Source organism: Rattus norvegicus, chromosome 1 (assembly GCF_021556685.1).
Source record: "Rattus norvegicus strain SHRSP/BbbUtx chromosome 1, alternate assembly SHRSP_T2T, whole genome shotgun sequence".
NCBI lineage: Eukaryota > Metazoa > Chordata > Mammalia > Rodentia > Muridae > Rattus > Rattus norvegicus.
The window spans coordinates 131463795-131486064 of record NC_141534.1 but is presented as its reverse complement, the minus strand read 5'-3'; the positions used below and the strand labels follow the sequence as shown (position 1 = coordinate 131486064).

General features: G+C 38.9%; 1 protein-coding gene across 25 annotated transcripts in view; it reads left to right on the top strand.

The window, feature by feature from the left end:
* The window catches only part of Tjp1 (tight junction protein 1), a 244817-nt gene that overhangs the window by 177243 nt on the left and 45304 nt on the right, over nucleotides 1-22270 (top strand). For all 25 annotated transcript variants that reach the window (XM_087655268.1, XM_087655266.1, XM_087655264.1 and 22 more), the window contains 4 exons: nucleotides 2556-2612; nucleotides 18439-18563; nucleotides 19411-19513; nucleotides 21170-21446. In XM_087655268.1, coding sequence (XP_087511394.1) covers nucleotides 2556-2612; nucleotides 18439-18563; nucleotides 19411-19513; nucleotides 21170-21446 — 562 coding nt within the window. The remainder of the gene's footprint in view (nucleotides 1-2555; nucleotides 2613-18438; nucleotides 18564-19410; nucleotides 19514-21169; nucleotides 21447-22270) is intronic.

Genomic DNA, 22270 nt, shown 5'->3' with positions numbered 1-22270 from the left:
CAAAACTAATACAGCAACCATGAATTGCAGTCACTTTTGATGCTAATTATTGAATATGTGACCTATTCTTTAGTACACTTTAATAAATTGACCTTTGGAACTGGGAAGACCTTTTTCCTTGAGATAATTTAGTCTAATTTCCTGATCTTATAGGTAGGAAAGCTAAGATATTAACCAATTTGGGTGCTGGTCTTATTTCTGGGCTAGCTCATTTTCTGTATATATTGTATAGTTAATAGAGAATACTAGAAGCAGAGTCACTATGTTTAGTAGACTAATGTCCTGTTCCCTAGTTTCCTACAAGCCTAAACAGTTTTAGAGTGGGACTGATGGTGGTTTGACAAAGGCCTTTATGTGGATTTATAAGTTTATAGCATGAAAACTTAAGTTCACCCTTAAATTTATTTGCATAGCAGTAGATGAGCATTGTAAAACAGTAGGAAAAGACTAGCAGCAAGAGTAAATCTCCCTAACTCAGAGTCTTCATTGTAGGGATTCTTCCAGAGAATGTCCACCCTCTGCTAAAGGAGCCAGTTCATACTCAATAATCATCATTTTCATATTTTAATAAACAAAACCTTTAAAACAAAAGTCCGACTAGAAGCAAATATTTGAAACTTTAACAGTGGAATGTGAATGTAGTATAAGATATGTTGCCAGTTTATTATGAGTAGAAAAAGAAGAAAAAGATAAAACATCTGATGAGAAATACTACCCACAGCCCCTTTATGTCAGGCTGATCAATGTGGACCTTTTCCATATCCTTTCAACACCCTCTCTACTTTGGCTTAAACAAAATTAGATTTCTGACAATACCCAAGCTCTTCTGTAAACTGTTTTCCTTTGCCCAACAATGTAAACTACATGATCATCACAACCTTGTGGAGAACCACATGCTTTCATAGGTAGTAACCAAGTAAAGTACCAGTTATCAGATCACTTACAGTGTGGACTGATGGGGAAGGGATTGAGAAGTCAGTGAAGCATCGCTACTAGTTAACAAAGTGGATCCAGAAAGAAACAGTTTAGAGCTATGCAAGCAGTTCCCATTGTCAGTGTCAGCTGGCATTGCAGACTGGCAGTTATGGAACTGTGCATGTTTAGTGCATCTGCCCTCACTGTCAGTGTTGCACATGGACGGAGGAGGCTTTATGCAGTTTCCTCCCTCCCTTCGTCCCACTCCCTCCCTTCCCCTTCCTCCCCCCAAGCCTGTCTGTCTGTCTGTCTGTCTTTCTGTGTTTCAAAATCTGGTTAGTTTGTGTTAAAAAAAAAAGTTTTATTTCCAGGCAAGTCTCATTAAAAGAAAGTTTTGCTGCTCATGATTGGAAGGTTGAAACAAAAGCTGGTGGAGTTGGCAGTTTTTATCTATGGGAATGAACACAGAGGTCCTTTCTCTCTCGTCCCTTATTCATTTGGGAGGAAAGTCAATCTAGTTGCTTTGAATTTAGGGAAGCAGGCTTTCTTTATAGCAGTTCATTTTCTAAAGTGGCATTAATCTTCAATTAAAGTTGCTCTGGGAAAAGAGAAATAGGCCTGTGGCACCTTGATGTGCATAGTCTTGTGATGCTACTGATAACCATGTAACAGAGACAGAGTGTACTGATGAAAGACAGTTACAGTGCTAGGTGATGAAGGAGGATCTGAATACGCCATGCCACAGTCACTTCACCACCCTGAAAGAAAAAATTTTAGAAAGAAATCCATATTAGGCATAATAATACATTTATTAAAAGTAATGTTAAGAGAGACTATGTTACTTTAAACTACCAAGAGCAATTTACCCAAATACAAAGGAAATTTGTTTTTAAATTTGTAATGTTTAACTTTCAGGTCATCTTATTATTTCCATGAGAGATTAATGGTAGGAGATAAAGTTCAGCTACCCCGTGGTCTGGCTAGGATCTACACTGAAACTTAACATTGATTGTTTATGGTTCTAGGGGGATTGGGGCCTTGAGAGTTTTGTTTTAATTTTTTTAGATGCATGTTTATGATATGCGTAACAAAAGCCTTTTTCTGTATGAACGTGAAGTTAGAGGAAGTAATTCTGACATAAAACTGAAACTGAATAGACTAGTATTGCTTGTGACTTTAAACCTATAAGAGGTCTAAATCCTTTTCGGGAACATGTATTTACAAATACTGAGTTCAGAGGTATTTTACCTTTTCTTGCTGAATGCAACATGAAAAATGCTCTTAAATGTCCACTTGGATAATTTAAAACTGTTGCAACTTTTATTCTTGTCTGTTTGATGTTAAGCATAAAGTTGCTGAATTTGCTAGCTTTAACTTGTTTCTGCTGTGTTAAGTGTAGAGTGGCATCTGTCCAAATTAAGTTAAAACAAAGGGAGTTCCTGTGTGTGTGGTTTCCTATTTCTTAAAAACAAACAACCCTTTCAAAGTTATTAACTGGTTTCCAGAATATTTTTAATATTAGCAGTGTAAGTCTTGGTGTTTTATTGTACTGAATTGTTTCCAGAATGCCTTCTTTCACTTTATTAAAAACTTATTTTTTTCTTTTAAAGGTAACGCTTTGTTTTCTTTTCCTTTATCAGAGCACAGCAATGGAGGAAACAGCTATATGGGAACAGCACACAGTGACGCTTCACAGGGTGAGTGTCTGCGGCAGTAAATAATCTGGGTTATAATTCAGGATACTGGCAGCTTTGAAAACAATAGAGGAAAGCCAGATGTCAGGAAGCCAAAAGAAAGGGGAATTTTTTTCTATATTCGTTTGTTTAAAATTAGATTTATAATAAATTCTTCATTAAGGTCAGAAGTGAACGTGATTACTTTTTCACATATCCTTTGGTTATTTCTTGTATAGTTGTTATTTTTAATCTCTGAAAATTAAGTGGTTCTTTTGCTTAGAATTTTGAATGATCAGATAAAAGATTATATATTAAATTATAAACTGATTGTATATGCATATTTGTATGCTTGGGGCTTAATAATAAGTTATATTCCTACTAAAATCTTGAAAGAGGGCTTAGGACATGGCTCAGTTGATGGAATGCTTGGTTGTAGCATGCAGGAAACCCCCTTCTAGCCCCAGAATCACATGACACTCTCATCTGTGAAAACCTGGCAGTCAGAGGTTCGAAATTATCCTTAGCTACTTAGCAGGTTGGTATGTATATTGGGAAGAGGGCACATTCTTTTTTTTTTCCCTTTTTTTCGGAGCTGGGGACCGAACCCAGGGCCTTACGTCTGCCAGGCAAGCGCTCTACCACTGAGCTAAATCCCCAACCCCAAGGGCACATTCTTGAAAGACAGCTGTTCATTTGAAGCATGTACAACATAAACATGGCAGACAGTCAGGTCAGATAATTAATAAACCTAGTGGAAATAAGAGCTTTGAAATCATACTGGTCTTTTGCTTTTCTGGGGAAGAAATGGGGAAGAAACCCAACCTGTGTTATAAACCATAGTGTTTATGTATTTAAAGTTAGGCTAGGAGCTGGAGACAAGGCTCAGTAGGAAATAGTGCCTGTTCTTCAAAAAGACTCAAGTTTAGTTCATGGTACCATGTTTGGTTGCTCACAACTGTCTGTATGTAACTCCATCTCCAAAGGATCTGATAATCTCTTCTAGCCTTTGCAGGAACCCTCACACACACACAAACAAAAGCCGTAAGGCATTAGCTGTGTGTGCTGTAGCACAGCTCAGCCTGTTTTACAGAACAGGTTGCAAGATGGCCAGGGCTATGTAGAAAACCTTGTCTCAAAAAAATAAAATTAATTAAAATACTATTGGGCTAATGACACCAAGTCATGCTTTATCTGCTAAGTATGGCTCCTTAAATTTGCCTTTTTTCTTCTGTTAAGCAAAGCTGACTACTGATGGCTCTCCTACTTAAATGGTGTATGCCTCACATACGGTTATTTCTGAGCAATTGACAAGTGGATGTGGGAAAATTATGTTCCTGAACACTTACTCCTGATTATTTCATGAGGATTTGAATCTATACATTGTGATAGTTAATTATTCAAATGAAGTTTTCATGCAGTTTTTCTGTCTCACTAAAGAAAAATCATTTCAATAATATGTATCTTAACTTTTAATTCGTAAAGCTGAAATAACTTTCAGTTGTTTCATTGTGCTTAATACTTACATTGTGCTTGTAGCGTCTGCATCAGGTCTCTATGAGACATAAAATAGTTTTAGATTGCTTGACTATCATGTTGGTAGCATTTTATGTATTACGTTTATTTTTCTTAATACCGTTATCTTTTTTGATATTGAGAAGTATAATTTTTATTGGTATAATTTATGTAACAGTAAATTCATATTCATCTAGTATACAGTTCTCAGTTTTGACATAGTTACATAACTAATATCCCACTTAAAATGTAGAATTACAGGCTGGAGAGATGGCTCAGTGGTTGAGAGCACCCGACTGCTCTTCCAGAGGTCATGAGTTCAATTCCCAGCAACCACATGGTGGCTCACAACCATCTGTAAAGAGATCCGACTCCCTCCTCTGGTGTATCTGAAGACAGCTACAGTGTACTTATATATAATAAATGAATAAATCTTTAAAAAAATGCAGAATTACTCTATAACCTTAAAACTTTCCTTCAAATCTCTTTGTGGTCAATTCTGCCCCCTTATTGAGCCACTGATCTCTCGTTTTAAACTTTGACCTTTTCTGGACTGTCTTATAAATGGATTTGTGTAATACTTAGCTTTTTGAGACTGACTTCATATGCTTAGATAAATGCATTTGAGACTTCTCTATAATGTTGTTTATATTGATATCTAATTACTGCTTATTGCTAAATTCCACTCCACTGTATGAGTGTATAATAGTTAATTCATGGTACATTTAGGTTGTTTACAGTTTTTGTTGAGTATGAATAAATCCACGTTAGTATATAGTTTTGTATGAACATAACTTTTCATGGTTAAATAGGAACAGAATGACAGTGGGTTTTATGCTAGTTGTTAATTGTATAGGGCATGGCTGACTGGATATGCCTTCTCACCAGCAATGTATGAGTCAGTCTTCTCCACAATTCTTGATATTATTGGTTTTAATTGTTGAGTTTAGCTATTCTAATAGATGTCTAGTAGTATCTCATTTTGACTCCTTTAGTTTGTATTTCTCTGTATATTAATGCTGAGCACCTTGTAATGATCAGTCTTTTATTGCTGAGTTGTCTGGATTTGGAATCATCTAAGAGACAATATGAGGCATATCTGTGGATAGGTTTAACTGAGGAGAGAAGACCCTCCCCATGGATAGTATTATTTCTATAGTCTTGTGGAGTACATGGTCTCTCTCCACTTCCTGACTGAAAAGACTACTGGCTGCATTATACTCCGATCACCATGCAATTCCTACTATGCTAGCCTGTATCCTTTCTTATGCCATCGACTAAAATAACTCAATCCTCCTCCTAGTAAGGTGATTCTTGTCAGATATTTTGCCACAATGATAGATAACTAGTGCACACTTCATTCTCTATTCTTAAGTGTCCCAGTGATTCTGGGGGTTGAGCCCAGAGTCTGTCTGTATAGTAGGAAATGGTGACTGCTGAACCACATAGCCAGTCATATTGAATATGTTTGATGTGCTTGTCATCTGCATTTTGTTTGTTTGTTTGTTTGATTGATTGATTAATGTTTCTGTACTTTCCTTTCTATTTCTGTGACAAACACCATGACCAAAAACAACTTGGGAGGAAACAACTGATAACACACAGTTCATCTGGTACTCTGAGGCAGAAACCTAGAACCTGCAACAGGGACCTCAGAGGAATGCTGCTTACTAGCTTGCTTCCCGTGACTTGTTCAACTTGCTTGTTGTAGTTGCTGTTGAGACAGAGTTTCAGTAACCCTGAAACTCGCTTTGTAGTGCAGCCTTGACCTCAAACCCAGAGAGATCCATCTGCCCCTGCCTTTAGAGTGCTGGAATTAAAGGTGCATGCAGCCACTATCCACTTGCTTGGTCCAGGTCAGACCTCTCTAGAGCTGGGTACTCCCACCCAGTAATCAAGAGAATGCCCCACAGACTGCCTAGGCCACTATCAGATATGACTTGAAAGTATTTTTTGATTACATGGATGGCCATTTTGCTTACTTGGTCTTCGGTACACAGAGGTTGGGTTTAAGCTCTTTATGTGTTCTCGACACAGATCAAGTATTGCTCTACTCCTCCTGGCCGGTAGCTGTTCTGGCCAGCATTATTGTTTTTATCAGTCATGGTATTTTGGTTTTGAATTTCAGAAACCTTTGCCAACCCTGAAGTAAAAGGCAGTTTTTTTATGTAGATGTCTGAACATTTTGAGCAACCATTTTGTAGAAAAGATTACATTTTCTCCATTTAGTTGCCTTTTTACATTTAGCAAACATGAAATGACCATGCATTTGTGCATCCATGTTTTTTCCTCCCTAGTCTTTCTATTGAGCTGTGTGCTTGCTTTTTACCAGTTGCCTTTGCCTTGATTGTTACAGCTCTTTCCATTTTCATTGGTCACACTCAGGATCATTCAAGTTAGGGACTCTTATGACAAGCTACATCACCTTCTCTTTTATACTAAGTATATACTTATGATAACTTAGCAAAGGATGGTTTTACTGGTTGCCAATTTCACCATTACAAGTACTTGATTTTGCAAGATCATTGTTAACATGGTGTGTGTGTGTGTGTGTGTGTGTGTGTGTGTGTGTGTGTGTGTAAAAATAACAAAGATGTCATGAATTTGAGAGGGTTAGGGTGTCATAGGAGGAGTTGTAGGGGAAGAGGGAAGCATGGAAATGATGTCAAGAGAGTACTCAAGTATGATAATCTAAAACAATTAAATGTTTCAATTAAAAGTGTCTAAGTAAAAATATACACAAAATGGTTAAATGTACAAATTCAGTTACTGATTTTGTATGAAGCTAAATGTTATAGGACATAGAAGTTTGAAAAATCTTTTAAATGTAAATAGTAAACGATTAAGATAGCTATTTATTGAAATGCCTATTAATCTCAATATAAATTATATAGTTAAAATCAAATTATAGGCCTGCAAATCAGGTGCTGTCAAACCAACTACTATGATCCTTTTATATTTTAATTCAAAAATATTAAGATTTTTAAATAATAAGATTTAGTAATTTCAATTTTCCAAATGTTCTTGAAAAGAATTATCAACCTTATCTTTTAGTTTTAAAAAATGCAGTGTTTTTTTTTTTAAACAAATAAACTGTTTATTTGAGGGAGTAGACATCTATGGTATGACCTTTGATGATAGGACCCTCCATGGGCAAACATTTTTTGGTCCATTGAAAAGAATGAACAGAAGCTGGGCTTGGTGACAGAGGCAGACTGACCTTAAGCAAGTTCCACTACAGCCAGGGCTTTGTTACATGAGAAACCCTTACCAGAACACCCCCAACCCCAACCCCACTCCCTCAAGAAAAGAATGAAGGAAGGACAAAGTATCACCTTTCCTTGTTCATTGGCTCTTAGTATTTTCATAGCATCTTAACTGATTTCAGTTTCAACAACAGTTACCAGTATTTATTCAAGAAGATGGGTTGTGCTCCAAGTAGCAGATATTAACAACTTGCAGTTCATTCCCAGGAACAATTTAGAGCTCTGAGCCATCCTCTAGTAAAACATTCCCAGCAGCCTACCCAGAATTTACTGCTGTTGCATCCTGGGTAGTAACTAATTGCATTTGTTGTTGTGGGAAGTTAAACTTCGCAGCTGCAAACTTCTAAGAGTGCTGTGAAAGGCTGGAGTGCTGACCTTGAGTTGGATAGACTTGGTCTGGTTCTTTTGGATGTGTAATGTTTGTTTATTTTCAAGGTCTTTTTTTTAGTAATAAAGTTTACAAAACAAAAACAATTTTAAAAGGGGACAGAGGTTTTTCCTGCAGGGAAGGAGGTGAAAAAGTGCTGAGGTGGAGGCAATTCAGTGCTGTGCTCCCAGCTCAACACTTAACACCTTTTGGAAACCGAAGAGCTGTGAATTTGACTTACCCCTCTTATCTGTTTGCCTCTCATGAACCCTGCAGGGGAACTGGCATCTCCTAAAGCTCAGGACTAAGTCAGAAACTGAGTGCAGCTCCTACTGGCCACCACACATCCAGATTTACCTGAGGAATGCCTGCCTAGATTGTTGAAATGACACATGAAACCAGGCTCTGTTTCCTTAACATTTAGAATTTCGCTTTTTTCCTTGAGCTAATAAGACACAGATGTGTGTAGTATTTCCTCATTACCAAATTACTAACAATAAAGAAAATAGTATTTGATTAATATAATGTCTTAGCTAGGGTTTTACTGCTGCGTACAGACACTATGACCAAGACAGACAACTCTTGTAAGGACAATATTTAATTGGGTCTGGCTTACAGGTTCAGAGGTTCAATCCATTATCATCAAGGCAGGACATGGCAGTGTCCAGTCAGGCACGGTGCAGAGCAGCTGAGAGTTGTCCATCTTCATCTTCAGCTGAGAGGGGTCTCACTTCTAGGAAGCTTGGATGAGGGTCTTAAAGCCTAGACCCACAGTGACACACCTACTCTAACAAAGCCACACCTACTCCAACAAGGCCACACCTCCTGATAGTCCTACCCCCTGGGCTAAGAATATACAAACCATCACATACAACCATTGTGGAAATTAGTTTAGAGATTTCTCCAGAAATTAAAAATAAAACTACCAAATGGCATATCTGTTTCACTCTGGGGCATATACCTAGATACCTAAGGAACTCCACTTCGTACTCTACTATGAGATAGGTGTTCTCCCTGTCTATTGCTGCTTTTTTCACTCTAGCAGAGACTGGAATCAGCCTAGTTTTTTTATCATCAAAAGAACTGATAATGAAAATTTGGTATATATTTTTTTCAATAAAATTTGTTGGTTTTCTTTTTTCAATAAAATTGAATATCCTTCAACTCTAATAAAGAAAAATGAAGTTAATAAAATTGGAGGAAAATGAATAGACTTAGGATGTATAATATTAAGTGAGATCACAATCTCTTATGTCCCCTCCCACTTGTTTCTTTCTCTCTGAGTTTTTCAAGACAAGGTTTCTCTGTGTCTCCCTGTCTGTTTTGGACCTGGCTCTGTAGACCAGGCTGGCCTCAAACTCAACAGAATCCACCTGCCTCTGCCTCCTAAGTACTGGAATTAAAGGTGTGGATAGTGTGGATGACCTTAGTCAAAATGCCCAACAGTGGGGAAATGGAACCTGAGGAGTCCACCTCCAGTAGTTAGATATGCCCCAGCGGAGGCTTGGGATACCAACCCACCTTCAAAAGTTTTGACCCAAAGTCATTACTGTCCAAAACAAATACAAGGACAAAGAAGGAACAGAGCTGGCCAGTAGCCAGCCCAACTTGAGATTCATTCCATGGGTGGGAACCAAGGCTCAACACTATTATTGATGCTATGTATTGCTTGCGGACAGGAGCCTAGCATGGCTGTCCTCTGAGAGGCTCTACCAGCAGCTGACTTAGACAGATGCATTGGACAGAGGTTGGGGATCCCTATGGAAGAATTAGGGGAAGGATTGAAGGGTTCTCAAGGAGATGGCAACCCCATACGAAAACCAACAGCATCAACTAACCTGGACCTCTGGGAGCTCCCAGAAACTTAGCCACCAACCAGGAGCATACACAGGCTGGTCTGATGCCCCCGCCCCATGCCTCTTCATCTCCCACCCCAACACATAGGTAGCAGAGGACGGCCTTATCTGGTCTAGTGGGAGAGGATGTACCTAATCCTGTAGAGTGTTGATGCCCGGGGAAGGGAGATGTCCTGTGTGTGCAAGTGTGTGTGTGTGTGTGTGTGTGTGTGTGTGTGTGTGTGTGTGTGTGCATTCGTGTACCCTTTCAGAGCCAAAGGAGAGGGAGGATGGAGAACTTGGAGAGGGAAGAATAGTATAGGAGCAACATTTAGAATGTAAATAAATAAAATAATTAATTTAAAAAGTCATGTACTGTTGCCACCAACACCTGCATCTCATGTTCTCTCCCATGTGGATCTAGCCAGTCATATATGTAAAAAGACGCGTTCATCTCTGTGCAATATAACATGAAGGAATGTTCTTTTAAGTAGCTATTTTTTCCTCTAAAAGACTTTAGTGAGTTTTTTGTTTCGTTTTAAATTTGTGTAAGTACATGCTATGTGAGTGAGTGTGCATGCCTGTGGAGTACAGAAGAACGTGTAGATTTTCTGGAGCTAGAGTTGCAGGCATTGTGAGCTGATAAGCCTGGTTTCTGGGACTCAACTTAGTTCCCTGCAAAAGCAGCAGGATTAATCTCTCTAGTTTCTCTCTTTTTTTTTTTTTTAAGCAATATTATGAGCTTTATTAGGCTTATTTAGAGGCATTATTTTTATTCTTTTTTTAATCTTTATTAACTTGAGTATTTCTTTTTTTTTAAATTTAGAGAATACTTTATTAGTTTTTGTAATCAAACCCACATAGATAAGACCTTACATATTTAATACAGTGTGTTACCCCTGTACAAATGGAAAATACTTAAGTTCAACATTTCTAGACCAATATGGCTGTTAATTTCTGTACAGTGCCAACTCAACACAGTAAACGGGGATACTTTTTTCCAAAGTTGACAGCACAGCTAAAGTTTCAAAAAATTCAAATTATATATCTGTATATATATTTATATTTATATAAAAAGACCAATAATAGCAGTGTGTTATGCATCAACAGCAGCAACAGCTTTTCCAGGTTCTGCAGTCATCTGAACAAAACTGTAGAGACATCCAGCACACTCCATTAAAAAAAAAAAAAAAGTAAAAAAACAAAACCCGAGAAAACAGCACAGTTCTGTTACTCTTGTGGTACCTGGCACCATTTTTTTTTTTAAAATTAGCTTCTCAATCATCATCTGGAAAGAAAACATTCTGAGCAACATCATTAAAAACAGCTCTGATAAAGCACGGTCACTACTACGTATCATAAAGCAGGTACAAGCTATTTTACATCCACAGAGGTATGATACAGTACTGTCCTACATCTATAATACTAGAGGATACAATTTAAAAGGCATTATTTGAGACTTGATTCTACTTTTCCAGCAGAGGGCCCAAAGGATGGTGTGACACAGCTTTGTAAAGAAACATACTCTAGACAGGATTTCCTTTCACTAGTGGCACAGTTCTAAGGATTCATTCTCTCCATGAATGTCAGCTAAAACCGTTATTAAAAAAATGAAATATCCCTAGAACAAAACCGTATAACCACCGGATTCACATGAAGATGACCTAGTGGAGACAAGCTGGACCTCACCTTACCAACAAGCTATCAAATCTGTTATGTTTAAACAGTGAGGCCTCCAAGGAAGGAGATGCCAAGTAGTGCTTCAAAGCTTCGGACCACAATCAAACACAGCATCCTTTTCAACAGAAGCAGAAGCTCATCTGAATATGCTCAAGGATGTTGACATCAACATTTAATCAACTCCTCACTCATCCAGGAAGAAGGGGAGATCAGTTGCTACTGTACTTTATTGTGTTCAACCAAATCACCATGTTACAAAAATAGCAAGCTGTCATAATAAAAAATAAGGCTCCTCTATCCAGCACCAGATAGCATCATTTTACTTTCAAGCCTAGAAATTGCACACTTGTATATAAACCAACCGAAGATGAGGATTGAGAGTTCATCTTGGTGGATTTTTCCTTTGATGAATATGAAGTGTCCTTCCTTATCTTTTTTGATGACTTTTAATTGAAAATTGATTTTATTTGATATTAGAATGGCTACTCCAGCTTGCTTCTTCTGACCATTTGCTTGGAAAGTTGTTTTCTAGCCTTTCACTCTGAGGTAGTGTCTGTCTTTGTCTCTGAGGTGTGTTTCCTGTAGGCAGCAGAATGCAGGGTCCTCATTGCGTATCCAGTTTGTTAATCTATGTCTTTTTATTGGGGACTTGAGGCCATTGATGTTGAGAGATATTAAGGAATACTGATTATTGCTTCCTGTTATATTCATATTTGGATGTGAGGTTATGTTTGTGTGCTTTTCTTCTCTTTGTTTTGTTGCCAAGATGATTAGTTTCTTGCTTCTTCTAGGGTATAGCTTGCCTCCTTATGTTGGGCTTTACCCTTTATTATCCTTTGTAGTGCTGGATTTGTAGAAAGATATTGTGTAAATTTGGTTTTGTCATGGAATATCTTGGTTTCTCCATCTATGGTAATTGAGAGTTTTGCAGGATACAGTAACCTGGGCTGGCATTTGTGTTCTCTTAGGGTCTGTATGACATCTGTCCAGGATCTTCTGGCCTTCATAGTTTCTGGCGAGAAGTCTGGTGTGATTCTGATAGGTCTGCCTTTATATGTTACTTGACCTTTTTCCCTTACTGCTTTTAATATTCTTTCTTTATTTTGTGCGTTTGGTGTTTTGACAATTATGTGACGGGAGGTGTTTCTTTTCTGGTCCAATCTATTTGGAGTTCTGTAGGCTTCTTGTATGCCTATGGATATCTCTTTTTTTAGGTTAGGGAAGTTTTCTTCTATGATTTTGTTGAAGATATTTACTGGTCCTTTGAGCTGGGAGTCTTCACTCTCTTCTATACCTATTATCCTTAGGTTTGATCTTCTCATTGAGTCCTGGATTTCCTGTATGTTTTGGACCAGTAGCTTTTTCTGCTTTACATTATCTTTGACAGTTGAGTCAATGATTTCTATGGAATCTTCTGCTCCTGAGATTCTCTCTTCCATCTCTTGTATTCTGTTGGTGAAGCTTGTATCTACAGCTCCTTGTCTTTTCTTTTGATTTTCTATGTCCAGGGTTGTTTCCATGTGTTCTTTCTTGATTGCTTCTATTTCCATTTTTAATTCCTTCAACTGTTTGATTGTGTTTTCCTGGAATTCTTTCAGGGATTTTTGCGATTCCTCTCTGTAGGCTTCTACTTGTTCTCTAAGGGAGTTCTTTATGTCTTTCTTGAAGTCCTCCAGCATCATGATCAAATATGATTTTGAAACTAGATCTTGCTTTTCTGGTGTGTTTGGATATTCTGTGTTTGCTTTGGTGGGAGAATTGGGCTCCAATGATGCCATGTAGTCTTGGTTTCTGTTGCTTGGGTTCCTGCGCTTGCCTCTCGCCATCAGATTATCTCTAGTGTTACTTTGTTCTGCTATTTCTGACCGTGGCTAGACTGTCCTATAAGCCTGTGTGTCAGGAGTGCTGTAGACCTGTTTTCCTGTTTTCTTTCAGCCAGTTATGGGGACAGAGTGTTCTGCTTTCGGGCGTGTAGTTTTTCCTCTCTACAGGTCTTCAGCTGTTCCTGTGGGCCTGTGTCTTGAGTTCACCAGGCAGGTTTCTTGCAGGGGAAAAGTTGGTCCTACCTGTGGTTCCAAGGCTCAAGTTTGCTCGTGGGGTACTGCCTAAGTCCTCTCCGTGGCGGCAGCAACCGGGAAGATCTACGCCGCTCTTTCTGGGAGCCTCCGTGCACCAGGGTTCCAGATGACGTTTGGTGTTTTCCTCTGGCGTCTGGATGTGCCCAGAGTGCAGTCTCTTCTGGTTTCCCAGGCGTGTCTGCCTCTCTGAAGGTTTAGCTCTCCCTCCCACGGGATTTGGGTGCAGAGAACTGTTTATCCGGTCTGTTTCCTTCAGATTCTGGCGGTGTCTCAGGCGCAGGGGTCCTGCCACTCCTGGGCCCTCCCCTACAGGAACCCAGAGGCCTTATACGGTTGCCTCTTGGGCCAGGGATGTGGGCAGGGGTGGGCAGTGTTGGTGGTCTCCTCCGCTCTGCAGCCTCAGGAGTGCCCACCTGATCAGGCGGTGAGGTCTCTCTCCCACGGGGTTTGGGAGCAGAGAGCTGCTGCGGGCCGGGATCCGAGGGTCTCTAGTTTCTCTTAAAGGTTCTTAAAAGATAGCTTTTTCAAAGCAAGTTGCAAGACTTTTGCCAAAGATTATTTCAGTTGACTTTGAGGCTGCAAAAGCATAGTGTCTTTTAGAGACCTCACCTCCTACTTTCTTTTTTGGTATTCTAAGTTGCACCAGAATAAAATGTGGAGAACAAGGGCTACAAACTTTTCTCTGAAAATCTAGGTAGCAATTAATATATGGCTTATAGGCAATAAATCTTTATTATGGCTATATACTACTACTCTGTAGCTGTATTGCAAAAGCAATTATAGTAGGTAAAGGTATGAATGTGGCTATGCTTTAATACAACCATATTTATCAAAGCAGACAGTTGGATGGGCTGCAGAAACAGTTTAGGTAGTAAAATGCCTGCTGACATAGAAGCTTGAGATCCTGAGTTTGACAGTCCTGGGTAGAAAAGCGGAAGAGTTGGCATGTGTTTATAATCTCAGCACTGGGGAGTGAATACAAGCTGGGCTCACTGGACACAAGTCTAGCTCAATGAGCACTCTCAGACCAGTGAGAAACCTTGTCTCAGAAGTGAAGAATGGATTCAGGCCACCTCCTGAGGAAGGACACCAAGGTTGATATCTAACCTTCCTATGGGCACACAGATGCATGCGTATACTTGCATATACAATACAAAACAATAAATGGCAACCCGGACAAATTTGACCTTCGGATCATAGTTTGCTGACATTGACCTGGAGCAGAAGCTTTCCAGGTTTATTGTAAAGAAAGAAGAATCAGATAGGTTGTCCTTTTTACTGAAGATTCTGATTCTTTTGGCTTAGGGTCTTGGACCACCATTTTTAAAATTGCACCAGTTTGAGATGCTCTATACTTGTAAGAAATTCTGACACAGGAATGAAAATGTTTCTTACTACATAATGATGGTGGAGATGATATGATAGTAACTGAAGGAATAGAGCACACACGGAATGATAAATCCACAAGAAAGCCCTGTGGCTTACAACTTAGCTTTTCTCTTTACTGTCAAACATAATATGAGATGGCACTTGTCCTTTCATTTGTGTTCTGTAAGGAAATGTGGGTTATCTCAGCACACTAAAGCCATTGAAATCCAGTTCCTTTTTGCTTTGTTGTGTTGACTTTTTGACAGGACTTTGTCATGTACCTCAGTTTTCCCTTGAACTTAATATATAGGCCAGACTCAAACTTCAAACTGGAAGAAATCCTAGTGTCTCAGCCTCCCAAGTACTTGAGTCTGGTTCATTCTTTAGTTCTATTTACTCGGTGTTCAGTCTACATGAAGTGCTCTCAAAGAGCCTGCAATTGTATTAAAGGAAGAAACAAGTCAAACTTGATTATTTGCATGTATTCTGGTCTTTGCACTCAGAGGTGGTCCGCAGTGACAACCTCTTCAGGGTAGGAAGTCTTAGTTTTATATTTCCTTAGTTACATTATACCTAATAAAATGTAATGGGCATATAAGATCAATAATGGTCCACAAAGCCACTCCTAAGAGATCAGCAGTACTATCCAATAACCCTATTATACAATCCATATACAGAAGATAAAAAAATTTTAGTTTTCATAATATCCAGTTTAACTCAATCAAAATATCAATTTAACATGTAATAAGAATTTTAAAATTATATACATTTCTTCATGCTGTTATAAAATGTGCATGTTTTACAATTTGAGCATATTTCAGGCAGGATCAACCACATTTAAAGTGCTCATAGTCATATAAAGACCATCATACTTTGAGCAAGTGCATTCTGTAGCTTAAGGTGCTGCCTTAACTAGCATGTAAGGAGGTTGGAGTCCATGCTGCCTTCCATCATAACAGCCTGCTTTGTTGTCAGTGCTTCTTCCTTAGAAACTGCATGAATAAAGTGAGTACTCAAAATGAGCTAGGTGTTTCTTTCTTTCTTTTTTTTTCCGGAGGTGGGGACCGAACCCAGGGCCTTGCGCTTGCTAGGCAAGCGCTCTACCACTGAGCTAAATTCCCAACCCGTTTCTTTTTTCATACTGAAGTATTAGGATAAAATTTTAGAAGGTGAAATTACAGGGGCTGGAGAGATGGCTCAATGGTTAAGAGCACTGGCTGTTCTTCCAAAGGTCCTGAGTTCAATTCCCAGTAGCCACATGGTGGGTGACAACCACCTGTAATGTGATCTGATGCCCTCTTCTGGCAAACAGGTGTACATGCAGATAGGGTACTCATACATTAGATGGATGGATGGATGGATGGATGGATGGATGGATGGATGGATGGATGGATGGAGAAATTACATAACCAAAGAAATTAGGAGGGGTCTATAGGTGAGCTGGTAAGTCTTTAAGGAAATGGTTGAATAAGAGGGAAACTTGGGGATGAGAGTGCCAATACAGTACAGGGGCTATGGATCATCTTTAATAGATGGTGCTGGGAGAGGTGTTTAGCTGCATGTAAAGTGATGAACTAGGACTTCTTGGTACACTCTATGTTCAAAATTAACTCATAAATCATAGGCCCAAGTGTTGCTAGAATCATAGAACTTCAAGAAGAAACTACAAGAGTAGATATTGACATTGCATTAGGAAGTGCTTTATTAAATATAATGTCAGAAGCCCAAAACAAAAGAGAAAACAGGTAAATTGGGCCTAATCAAAATTAGAAATGTTGGTGTTTGAAAGGACATCATCAAAAAAGTGAGACCATAAGACAGAAGAACAACCTTTGTAAAGTCTGGTCAGCTACACTCTTACAACTCAGTGGTACAAAGATGTAACTCAGATGAGAAGCGAGCAAAGAGCTGACTAGACAGTTTTCAGTGATCCATAAGTGAGCAGTAAGAAAGAGATGCTCAGCATCATCGGTTATCAAGAAAATGCACCGTGAAAGCCCAGTGAACCCTCCTTCATAACTGTTAGTGTGGCTGCAAGAACACGTAGTAGAAAGTGTTGATGAGGATATAGATAAATTGATACTCTCATATATTGCTGATACTAATATAAAATGATGCAGCCATTGTATAAAACACTTTAAGAAAGCCTCAGAACTGAACTATATAGCTACCATGTGACCCAACAATTCCACTTCTAGAAAGATACCTGATAGTAAAAACAGATATTCACTTAATATATAACTTGTGAATGTTCACAGCAACTTATTTATAGTAGCCAGAGTAGAAATAACACAAATACCCATTTGCTAATTAATGATCACTAAGATGTGCTATATCTATATAATATTTAGCAATTAAAAGTATTGATATACTTTCAGAACTTACTTTGCTCTGTTAAGACATAATATATTTATACATGGCATAGTGACTGTCACAGCCCTCACTTCATTCACATGCCCTTGAGCAGTGTACAATATACTGTCAGTGTGAAACTTGATAGCCCTGTCCTCACATAAACACAGCACAATAAAGGCATTTGTACCAGTGAGTCAAAATGGGAGCCCATTGTTATTATGTACTTTATCATTAACTATAAGGTTATTTTTATTATTTAAATAACTTTGTGTGTGTGCACATATGTGGCAGATGTCAATACCAGGTGTTATCCTCAATTGTTGTCAGTATGGGAACTCAGTCCTAACTCTAAACCCAAACTCACTGAACAGTTTTTTATGAAATTCAAAGCAACAGCACAGAGATTAAGATAAGACATGCTAACCCTCAGAGATGACCTTAAACTTCTGACCCACCTGCCTCCACTTCCCCAGTACTGGGCTTACATTTTTGTACAATTATACCTGGCTTAAACAAGTTTTAAAATCACTCTAACCCAATGCAACCCAAAGATAGACTAATTTGATACTTAAATGCTGACAAATGATGGTAAAGTATTTGGTTTCTGTGATTGCAGTGTGTATCTGTAAGAGCAGAAAGTTTTATGTACAGTAACACACTTGTAGTAATACCCTGAATCTGAACTGAGGTGTATCAGCCATTGTCATCTCCTGGGCAGAAGCAAGGCTGCAGTGCAGTCTTCACACTTGGAAATAGTTGGAATTTTTTTTTTCTGTACTGCGTCATTGAGTCAGTTATAGAAATTTTAGTTCTTTTAGAAGTTTGTAACGTTATAATTTATTTAGTTGAAATATTAAAAAGATTGATAATTTGGTGCATTTCCTATACATGCAGTATTATGTAGGACATTAGTGTGTTGTAGTGTGGAGATTTCCTTTTGAGATTTGTAGAAAAACTGAAGGAAGTTAAAATACCTAACACTTGACTTTTAAAGTGCCCATTGTATTGTGTAAAATGACAGGTGGTTTATGAATTAAGTCTGTCCTTTGAGAACTGCGTGTCAGTGTTAGTGATGATCACACTGAGCTCTGCTTGTCCCGCCTGATAATAAAAAATCATTCAGAATCTTATTACTCAGTTTTAAAATTAATTTAGTGCTTATGGAATATTACGCAGTGGACAGTTTTCGTAGTTGTTCTACCTGGTGTATAGTTCACTTGGACATGCATTCTCATAGAATAGACTGATGATTGTAACGTGTAACCATCGAGTGAATGCAAGTCACAGATGCAATACGCTCACAATTTATAGTTTGTACATTATTTATGCTGGCAAGCAATTTTGTTGTCCTTAATACAACTATTTTACTGTAATTGCTGTTTTTAGGCTCCTGGGTTTGGATTTGGAATTGCAATATCTGGTGGAAGAGATAATCCTCATTTTCAGAGTGGGGAAACCTCCATAGTGATTTCTGATGTGCTAAAAGGAGGGCCAGCTGAAGGACAGCTACAGTAAGTGTGTGGTTCATCTGTCTTGTGTCATGTCTCCTGGTCCTCCCCATACTCACTGTTTTTGTCCTTAGTCATGGATCTATTTATTTAGTGATTCTAGATTATTTACACCCAACTTGTGCTGTACTTATTTACTATTTCCCCTCAACTGACTATACACTCACTTAAGAAGTCTTATCAATGGTGCAAGGAGGCTAGGTAACTGTAACGGTAAGGAGAGTGATGAGGAACTTGTAATAGTTGGGTGGAACTAGCTTTTGAGGGCCTCTCACACGAAGTCTGCCCTTTCTATATACTGAGGAGATTAGTGCAATACACATGAGAAGAAGGGCAGGACGGGAAAATTGAGACGAGAATCAGAAGGATCCAAGACAAGATTTAAAAGGAGAAAGACCTAATATTTAACGACAGTGTCTCTGTTAGTCGGGTGGCTTAGTTTCATCTAGTGTTCTAATCCAGCTAGCTACCAGCGATCTGTTTGTTTGTTAGAGTGCCTGTTTTATTCAGGTAGTTGGGAAACACTGTCCTTTTCTTTTTTTTTTTTTTTTTTTTTCCGGAGCTGAGGACCGAACCCAGGGCCTTGCGTTTGCTAGGCAAGCACTCTACCACTGAGCTAAATCCCCAACCCCAACACTGTCCTTTTCAAAAGGAAAAGGAACTGCTCTCGTGGGGTTAGTTACCTGCTAAATGCTTATGTGAAGGACCTGACAATGAAAGCTAATGCTGTTTTGTCATTGTTCTAAAGACAAGCAGAGACAGAGACAATTAGCCTGTCACTCAACGAAGACTTTAGAAAGGTCTTGTGTGCTTTAACATGTTTTTCTGGTGTCCTTTCCTCTCTTTTCAGGGAAAATGACCGAGTCGCAATGGTTAACGGAGTTTCAATGGATAATGTTGAACATGCTTTTGCTGTTCAGCAGCTAAGGAAAAGTGGGAAAAACGCAAAAATTGTGAGTATCTTTTATATTCAATGGTGTAGACGTACCGAGTACTCTTGATACTTGTTTGATATTTGATTCCCTCCTCTCCCTCTTCGAAACTCCCCTCCTTTGTTTTCATGAAGGGTCTCTCTGGGTTGTCTGTCCTGGAGCTCTGTGTAGATCAGGATGGTCTACATTCACACAGATCCTTCTGTTTCTGTTTCTGTTTTTTTGAATTCTTTTTTTTTCCACCAAAAGACCCACTCTGGCTCATCTGGACAGTAGGAAGCAGCAGTGTTTAGTGTTGACTTAGCCTTAGAAGATATTTAGCCATGAAAGAAATATAATTTGGAAGAAAGCAGTAAGACGAGATTATTAGGCATTATCAAGCAGAGCAGATTTGAAGCAATTCAGGAGGGATTAAGGATTAAAGCTATATATCACACAGGATGGTAACCGACAAAGAAACATCGTGGAAGTGGGTGTCATTGAGAACACACCCCAATGGTGAGGTTTTATTCACATACAGAGCTGATCCACTTGATCTCTGTGAGCACAAGAAAGAATTGTTAAACAATTGAGACACATGAAGGATTTTAGAATCAGGTTGGTCTAGAAGGACCCTGACTAAAGCAGGCCGAGGGACCAAGACCTCAAGTGACGAGAAAACCTGAGTTAGGCAGTTTCACTGAGAGGGAGGGACAAGATGAAGGCGAAGGACTGCTGAACAGCAGCAAGGGTGCTGCCAGCAGAACTAATGACTCAAGCAATAGATGGCCTAATCAATGAAAAGGAGCTTTTATTATGTCAGACATGTAGCAGATGAGAAGAAACCATCAGAAAGTCATTTATATGTGACTACAGTGAAACCCTGAGAAAACAGAAGCAGATGAAGAAATCAGAAGTGAGAAAAAATATTTGAGTGGCTAAAAGTGTCAGAAGAAAACAAGTTTCCCCAACAAGTATTCTCCAAGAAGCTCTCGTAGGCTCCCAAGAGACCCAGTGTACCAGTGTGAGGCAGCCAGGTGGCTTCCAGAATTATAGAACTGCCCTTCAGAAGATGCATATAGATCTGGAACTTAGAAACAAAGAAATGAGTGGACAGGGAACACTGAAAATGAATGTAAGCTGAGCTTGTACTCACGCCAGACATTATAAATTGGACCAACAGAGAAACACAAGGCAGAGTGTGTTGGGCAAGTATGCTGAGCTCAGGCGCTTCCTCCAAGTTGTGCGTTAGTTTGTGATAAATAAATGTATCACTTAGTAGTCTGTTGGGACAATTACAGATCTTGATAATGATGCACTATCAAATTTTAATTAAGGAATGTGGTCAGGCTTGTGTGTTTGTTGTGGTTTTGGTTACAAAGTGTTCATAAGATATGTGATATATTTAGAGTGTAGTTCTAATCTTTTGTTCTACACACAATAAGTATTAATTCCCTGTAAGTTTGTGATTCTTATTACCTGGAAAATTGTTATAAATTCTGGAAGGATGTATTAAATTTACTGTTTAGCCAGATCTGTTTATTAAGAAATTAGAAAACAGCCATTTTGGAAATGTATCAGTGTGACTACTATATTATCTCCTTTGTATTTGCATAAGTTAATATAAGTCAAGGGAACGTATGTTTCTCTTATAAATGGAGAGTACTTGTTCAGTTTATCATCTCTTTTTATTGGTAGACCATCCGAAGAAAGAAGAAAGTTCAGATTCCTGTAAGTCACCCAGACCCTGACCCAGTGTCTGATAATGAAGATGATAGCTATGACGAGGATGTGCACGATCCAAGAAGTGGCCGAGGTGCCCTAGCTAACAGAAGGGGTGAGAAGAGCTGGGCAAGGGATAGAAGCGCAAGCAGGGACCGGAGCCTGTCCCCTCGCTCAGACAGGCGATCAGTGGCCTCCAGTCAGCCCGCCAAACCCACCAAGGTCACATTGGTGAAGTCTCGGAAAAATGAAGGTATTACTGACTCTCATTATTCTCATGTGAGACTTTTAAATTAGTCTAATAAAAAATATAATGACCATATTATATTTTATTCTGTTTCTCTTTCTAGTCATGTTCTCTTGCTAGGAGTCAAATCCTGGTAAGGCAGACATTGAGACATTTTGGAACATTTTCTCAAATCATTTTGTTGGATCAAACTTCTAGTTGGATTTTGGTTTTATTGGAACAGGAACAGCCAAATTCAAATTATGCCAGCAAGAAATGCCTCACTAGCACTCAGTTGAAATGCTGTGTTCTTTACTGTTAGGATTGATAGTAGTATGACCATGGAAATAAATCTGAGGGCTTACTAGAAGGGGAGAAATGGGCTAATTTGTAAATGAAGACTGATGTTCTTAAATTAGCTGTTCTCTTGCCTCACCAAGTCGTTAGCTTTTTAAATGACTCTTTCACCCCTCTGCCTTGTGATTATGTAGGACTTACGACTTTGGCTTTAAAAATGGTGAAGAAAGTGTTTTGAAGGTGAACTTTGGTCTAACCTGCTCACTCTCCTGTCACTGACATTCCTTGCCCACTCCACGGGCAGCCTGCTCTTGGCTGTACTCCTTTCCTCACGCTTGCACGTCACTTCTGCTCGCTAGTGCCTGCCTCCCAGCCGAGAGCCATTCACAGATTATTCAAGTCTCCGTAGTACCGTTGGAAGCTGACCTGTTAGAATATTACTTTCTTTGGACTGTTGTTATTCTCTTCTTTATGAGGTCCCCACTTCTTTTCATTTCCATCCTTCTACCCTTTAATGCTGTAATTTCTGTCTAAGAGCATTGCCTGCACTCACT